Source organism: Macrobrachium rosenbergii, chromosome 53 (genome assembly GCF_040412425.1).
Source record: "Macrobrachium rosenbergii isolate ZJJX-2024 chromosome 53, ASM4041242v1, whole genome shotgun sequence".
NCBI classification, from domain to species: Eukaryota; Metazoa; Arthropoda; class Malacostraca; order Decapoda; family Palaemonidae; genus Macrobrachium; species Macrobrachium rosenbergii.
This window is the reverse complement of record NC_089793.1, coordinates 52,674,866-52,682,365: the sequence shown is the minus strand read 5'-3', so window position 1 is coordinate 52,682,365 and position 7,500 is coordinate 52,674,866. Positions and strand designations below refer to the sequence as shown.

The following is a 7,500-nucleotide window of genomic DNA, read 5'->3' as shown; positions in this document are numbered from 1 at the left end:
AACATTTCATGATATTGTTGTATTTCGTCAGGGTGTATAAGGAGTTTATAGCCTTTAGCCTATTTATCCAACTTGATGAACCTGCCCTGAGGGCTTCTTAAATCCTTAAAGTTTCGTGCGATATACGGCTACGAATTGGAAAGATAACCAGAATTAAATCTCATAATGCAGCTTAAGACCCATCATACAATTACAAGAGATTCAGATATCTAAAGCCAAGCTCAATTCCTTTTTTAAGGTGCAGACAGCATAAATTGCACTGAACAGTCATGCACAAGTTATCTTTATCTAATGCATCTCCAATCTGCATTCCCTTTCGTTTTGCTGTCATTTTTCATAACTGGGCTCCCTTATCTGCTGGTGACCCTGGTATCTATACCTATTAAGACAAAACTAGTAATAATGATAACAGTTGTAATGATAATCATGGTAAAGATGTTAGTGATAAGAGAAGCATGATAAAAGTTTCTCTCTCTCTCTCTCTCTCTCTCTCTCTCTCTCTCTCTCTCTCTCTCTCTCTCTGATGTGAAATAATTATCACCACCAGTTGGAAAGTAAAAGAAACAATTGAACAAAAATCACAAAAAAATTTATTCATAGTCGTCATCACTGTCAAGGAACAGATCATTCTCATCATCACTGTTTATGGTGATGATTATATCCATAGGATCTACAGGTCTTTGGATGTTATCATTTGACCGCTATGCTTCCTCGAAGGCTCTGGACCGTCTTACTGCACCGTCCCACACTTCCCTTGTTGCACTAACCTACGCCTCCTCTATTCTGGCTTGTAAATCTGCCCGAGTGAATCGCTACTGCAATGAGGAACGCACACGTTTTTTCATAAAGCCCCAGACCTCCTCGATGGCATTGAACTCAGGATGAGCAGGTGGTAGTTGGACGACTTCATGTCCCCATGAACGGAGGATGATGTCAATATTATACACAGGTAGTGGGCGATTTTGCTTGCAGATTTGTAACAGTTCAGGGCGTTTGGGGGGAATGGTATCTGGCGGCACGTCAACCATTTCATGATATCTGCTTTAATGGTGGAGGAGTTTAGGCAACGATTACCTTCGCTCAATTGGCTGTGGTAGGGTGCATTATCAAGCACAAGCGCTGCTGGCTCAGGCAATGATGGAAGAAGTTGGGACGTGAGCCAACGAACGAAGAGGTCGGCATTCATTTCGCCATGGTAGTCACCAGTTTTGTTTTTGGTTGGAAAACACAAGAATGATTCCTCAATGAAACCATCTTCTGTGCCTGCAGCAACAAGCACAAAACACTCCCCTTCAGGGGGGACCTGCCGACTGTCGGTGGCACTTGTCATGGACTGTGTGGCATCAACCTACTCGCTGCTAGGATGCATTCTCGTGGTGAACCATGTTTCATCGATGTATACCACCTTTCTCCCCTCCTTCCGATATTCATTAAGTGCGAATGCGCCAGCACACGATATCAAGAGTTTCCTTTTTGACATACATTTTCCGTTGTGTGGTCTTATGGCAGAACCCCATGTTATGTAGTAATCGCCACACTGATGATTCTGATGTTCCAGCTGGGATGATGCCGTTTTCACGTAAACCCTGCGTCAGACTTTTAATGGTGAATGTCTTTTTCTTTGCGAATTCACCATGTACCTAGCGGCGAATGACACCGATAGCAAAATTATCAAAGGCACTTGGCGTGGGTGTCGGTGTACCATGTGTCGTTGACGGCTAATTGTCTGTTCCAGATGGTGCTGTTCCCATGCTTCTCTGTAAAAGTGAATGCACTGTCGTCGTCTCCATGCCCATGACGTCTGCAATACGATCATGAGGCCTGAGTGCAAAACACAATAGCTGTAGGATGCAAACAGAATTATACTGTGACACAAATAAATATAGTATTTAAAACCATGATAAAAAATCTGCGAACTACACAATTTGTTGGATTGATATGCACAATTACACACACACACACACACACATACTAACACACACACACACACACACACACACATATATATATATATATATATATATATATATATATATATATATATATATATATATATATATATATATATATATATATATACATAAGGAGTGAATTACAGGGTAAATATTAAGATTTACTCATTCAGTAATAATTTATGTTTGTGTTTCTTATGCCACATTGTGTTATTGTGTGTCCAACAAACCTGAAACTTCTCTTCCCTGTTAAGACAAATCCTTAGTGTATTGTTAGTCTGTTCTATTTTGTATATGGAATGGAGACGTAATGCAAATGCATTTTTGCATTTACGGGGGCGCAAAGTAACATGCCAGTCACGAATATGATGGGAAAACCGCTCAGTCAAGCAAACACTGAGACAACAAACTGCTTATGCATAAACCATAGCAGATACCCAAACTACGATAGTTAATGGTCAAGTGAGCCAATACTCCGTAAAATTTTCAGTCAGCTTATATAACACTTGATTACATTTACTCCACCTTTCAAGGAGGTAAAGCCAATCAGTCCTACCTTTGGAAAACGTGTGTTTCATTACTTTTCCACAGTTAAAAGAACCTTAACGAAACCATAATTCGACCTTCTTGGCTTCCAAAACCATGCTTTATTTTCCCTGTTACTTTTTTTACAATCTTATCGTTATGGATTTTCGAATGATATCCTTGTGATGGCAAATATATTGGAAAATACCAGTGTTAAAGGTGGATATTATGGAAAATATTAGATAAGAAAGACATTCACAAAGTGAGCAAAGTGAGGGAGGGAGAGCGAAGTGAGGGAGGGAGAGCGAAGTGAGGAAGGGAGAGCGAAGTGAGGAAGGGAGAGCGAAGTGAGGGAGGGAGAGCGAAGTGAGGAAGGGAGAGCGAAGTGAGGGAGGGAGAGCAAAGTGAGGGAGGAGAGCGAAGTGAGGGAGGGAGAGCTAAGTGAGGGAGGAGAGCAAAGTGAGGGGGAGAGCGAAGTGAGGGAGGGAGAGCGAAGTGAGGAAGGGAGAGCGAAGTGAGGGAGGGAGAGCGAAGTGAGGAAGGGAGAGCGAAGTGAGGAAGGGAGAGCGAAGTGAGGAAGGGAGAGCGAAGTGAGAGCGAGTGAGGAGGAGAGCGAAGTGAGGGAGGGAGAGCGAAGTGAGGAAGGGAGAGCGAAGTGAGGAAGGGAGAGCGAAGTGAGGAAGGGAGAGCGAAGTGAGGGAGGGAGAGCGAAGTGAGGGAGGGAGAGCGAAGTGAGGAAGGGAGAGCGAAGTGAGGGAGGGAGAGCGAAGTGAGGGAGGGAGAGCGAAGTGAGGGAGGGAGAGCGAAGTGAGGAAGGAGAGCGAAGTGAGGGAGGAGAGCGAAGTGAGGGAGGGAGAGCGAAGTGAGGGAGGGAGAGCGAGTGAGGAGGAGAGCGAAGTGAGGGAGGGAGAGCGAAGTGAGGAAGGAGAGCGAAGTGAGGGAGGAGAGCGAAGTGAGGGAGGGAGAGCGAAGTGAGGAAGGAGAGTGAGTGAGGAGGGAGAGCGAAGTGAGGGAGGGAGAGCGAAGTGAGGAAGGGAGAGCGAAGTGAGGGAGGGAGAGCGAAGTGAGGGAGGGAGAGCGAAGTGAGGGGGAGGCAAGTGAGGAAGGGAGAGCGAAGTGAGGGAGGGAGAGCGAAGTGAGGGAGGGAGAGCGAAGTGAGGGAGGGAGAGAAGTGAGGGAGGGAGAGCGAAGTGAGGGAGGGAGAGCGAAGTGAGGGAGGGAGAGCGAAGTGAGGAAGGGAGAGCGAAGTGAGGGAGGGAGAGCGAAGTGAGGGAGGGAGAGCGAAGTGAGGGAGGGAGAGGAGTGAGGAAGGGAGAGGAGTGAGGGGAGGGAGAGCGAAGTGAGGAAGGGAGAGCGAAGTGAGGGAGGGAGAGCGAAGTGAGGAAGGGAGAGCGAAGTGAGGGAGGGAGAGCGAAGTGAGGAAGGGAGAGCGAAGTGAGGAAGGGAGAGCGAAGTGAGGAATGGAGAGCGAAGTGAGGGAGGGAGAGGAGTGAGGGAGGAGAGCGAAGTGAGGGAGGGTCAGCATACGTTCGATTGTTTGACAAACTTACCAAAAAGATATGGCTTTGGCTTTACTAGGACAAGAGTAAACACCTTAATTAACGGGATTTGAAAATGCATTATAGTATCAAAAATTAGGGGGAGGTCTATAGAGTGCTGTGTCAAAGTATTATTCTGATCAAATAATTAGTATGGGAGATATTAAAGAAAAACACACTATTTTTTGCCTGAAATCCATAGTAGTTTATGTATTGGAGATATCACTCATTCAGGCTCAACTTGCGTCACTCACAATCTCGTTTTTTGTTTTGTATAACTTTGTCAATGGTATGTTCAATAATGATGTCGGTTTTTTTGCAACACTTACGAGGTCGTGGCTTTCAAGTAACTCTATAAATTCTTTGACATATTTGTCATCGTTATCATCCAGATGTAGGTTGAAGTCACCACAAATCAGTGTATTTTTGTTATCAGCTAGCAAGTCGAGGAAGTCACTGAATTCATCTAGGAATGATCTTTTACTTGTGCTGGGTGGTTCATAAACTGTTACTGTGCTGGGTGGTTCATAAACTGTTATGATTCGTATGTGTTTGTTTATGTGTGTAATTTTGGTGTTGATGTATTCAAATGTACTGAAAGTATTTTCGTTTATTACAGATACTTTGTACACTTTTTTTTGACAAAGATTCCCACTCCACCATCGTGTTTTTCTCTAAATACATGGTAATAGTTGTACGACCCTGGCGTCATCTCGTTTATTTTAGAATAATCACTGACATTATTGCTCAGCCAAGTCTCCGTTAGCATGCTTATATCTAGATTGTGATTATTCATAAGATTTCTAATAGTGTTAGTTTTATTTCCTACGGACTGTATGTTTATTGAATTGTATAGAAGATTATTAGTCAAAGCCATGGTCCGTAATATTTTTCACCTTTGACACATATTTTTTAGATACTGTGCACTTATTGCCGTCATATGTTTTATGTTTAAAATCCCTATGGCCTTTCTTTAAACAATTTTTACACTTGAAGATGCTGCTGCACATTCATTTGATTTGTGATTTTCACCACACACAGGGCAAGCTTGGTCATTTCTACAATTTGTTGCGCTTTGACCAAATTCCTGACATTTATAGCATTGATTGATAGGGCATGTAACAGACGTGTACTTTGCAACGGCTATACAGTGTACACAATTTGTCACCTCTATCATAGATAGCCTTTCGTATTTGTGGTGTGCATTTGATGATAGTGCGTTTATATTTTTTATCATTTCCTTTACAATTGTTAAGTCGTCATTTTCAGAAATGAGATTACCTATCCATGGATTTTTCTTTGCAGCGTTATCGACAATGTTATCTTCATCCTTCGGGACACAGACTACTTTTATTTTTGGTCTAAGTTTACCCTTCTCAATTTACTGATATATTGCTGATTTTCTGAATCTCCATTTTTGCCTTTCCTAAGGTTTTCCTGTTCGCTCATGAAAGCCGCGCAGGCGGAATTACATTTCATAAGATGCACGAAGCAGTGGGAGTTTCAAAGTAAGGATTCTGCGTAGTCCCTTTCAAAACTCACAAATGAGACACATTTGATTAATATCGAGGATTTAAGTCGCCATTAATCTTTTGAATAAGCTCCACACAAAAATTAAATGCTATGCCAACCGGAGAATATGAATAATGTGAAATAAACCAGAACTAAGTGTGTGGCAATTACCTCGATGTTTTGCCCTTGAAAGATTTCCAAATTTAATTGGTCCGTTTTGGGCGTGTGGGAGTGGACCAGGCGGAGTCACGCTCTTCTCACCTGCACTGCCTTCAGAACCTCCAGTGAATATAAACCCAGCGAATGGGGAGAGACAGTCAGCCTGCAAGAGCTGAGTGGAGAGGTACTGAACAGTCCATTGCCTCAAGCACTTTGCCGCCACAGCTGCTCAAGTAAGTGAAAAGACGCTGCCTGACGAGCACCGATGGTTAAGCGAGTTTTCTTCGGACAGTTCACTTGCCAGTAGTACATTTCTCTCGCGAGATTTATTGATCGAATTATGGACATCTTAATCCGTTTATTCATCCTGATACGATGTCAGGGAGATATGAAGAGTTTGTGTGTCCATTTCTTTTGATGCAGGTTCTTTGAAATCTCAGCTTTGCTGCTTCCTGAAACTCCCACTGCTTCGCGCATCTTATGAAATGTAATTTCGCCTGCGCCGCTTTCGTGAGAGACCCTTTGCCTCAATGCTTACTATTGACGCCGCGTTTTCAGTCTCGGAGGGCGACGGAGAGGGAATTTAAGAACAGTGTTCTTTATGGTCACTTTTTGAAGGGGAGTCCGGGCGAATCGGTCAATAAAAGCCAGTAGCCATCCATATATAACTTTGTATTTCAGAATGAATGCTGTAGAGTATGTCGCTAAATGGCCCATAAGCTCTATCTCTTTGGGGTTGGGGGGGCGCTTAGAAAAAGGCCTAAGACAGTCACAGCCACACAAAGCTTCTAACTTCTGGAAAAGGGATGAACAACTTTATGAAAATTGGCAGCAGAATCAACAACCTCTTGCAAATGAGGGAAGGTTTATCCGGGGCGAATCCACCCTCCTGTACCAAACATTCAGCTTTGTCGCTAGTGTTTTATATATATATATATATATATATATATATATATATATATATATATATATATATATATATATATATATATATATATATATATATAATCACAAGGCGTAGAAGACGACAGCATAAAACATATTCACTTTATTCTTGCAGCGACGTTTCGAGACCAATGTCTCATCATCCAGGCTAAAATGAAAGATAAAACGCTGGTAATCAACACAGCATAACAAATTATTTTTTGTTGACAGGCAAAAGACATTGAATAAAGCAAAGCAACGCAAGATACAACATTGAAACAAAAATTATTCTACTAAAAAAAAACACACAAAAGTTAATAGTAGTTAAAAAGACGCCTTGTCTCAACGGAGTTCAGTTGCTGTATGGAAAATGCTATGTACAAGGGAACAGGTGAAGAGTGGTTGTTTAAAGTGGGAACTAGTTTCTTTATAGTTAGAGATTCTAATATTGGAAGGTGGAGCTCATATGGACTTGATAATAATATCTTGAAATCATTATAATTTATATTATTTTTGTAAAACTTCACACGATTCCTAATGTTAGATAGTTCTGGGTTGGACAGTTTACACCCTGTAAGGAAACTAATGCCCATATGCGCATCACATCTCACCTTGAGCAGGCGGCACGTGTTGCCAACGTAAGTCTGCCTGTTGCATCTGCAGCAAGTATAAATATAGACAACGCTGGAATGTAATGAGGGAGGTAATCTCTCCTTATGACGCAACATACTACCAATAGTCTTAGGGTTCAATACGACAAACTTGACATCAACAGCCGGAAAATAATTGATTAAAATTCTCCTTAAGTGAGGTAAGAGAAAGAGGTGTCATGCACATAAGGAAATCGTATATAGAACTTGAGTTTATGGGGCCAAATGTATTGCTGCTGG

The 7,500-nt window shown here is 42.3% G+C and overlaps 2 protein-coding genes across 3 annotated transcripts in view; one reads left to right on the top strand and one right to left on the bottom strand.

The window, feature by feature from the left end:
* LOC136834158 (uncharacterized) overlaps positions 1–7,500 on the bottom strand; it is a 224,857-nt gene that overhangs the window by 45,838 nt on the left and 171,519 nt on the right. The gene's annotated exons all lie outside the window — the stretch shown is intronic.
* The window catches only part of LOC136834466 (carboxypeptidase B-like), a 126,081-nt gene continuing 124,345 nt past the window's right edge, over positions 5,765–7,500 (top strand). Inside the window, exon 1 of one of the 2 annotated variants that reach the window (XM_067097071.1) lies at positions 5,765–5,919. In XM_067097071.1, coding sequence (XP_066953172.1) covers positions 5,831–5,919 — 89 coding nt within the window. In that variant the 5' untranslated portion in view covers positions 5,765–5,830. The remainder of the gene's footprint in view (positions 5,920–7,500) is intronic. The other variant, XM_067097070.1, reaches the window with a different exon arrangement.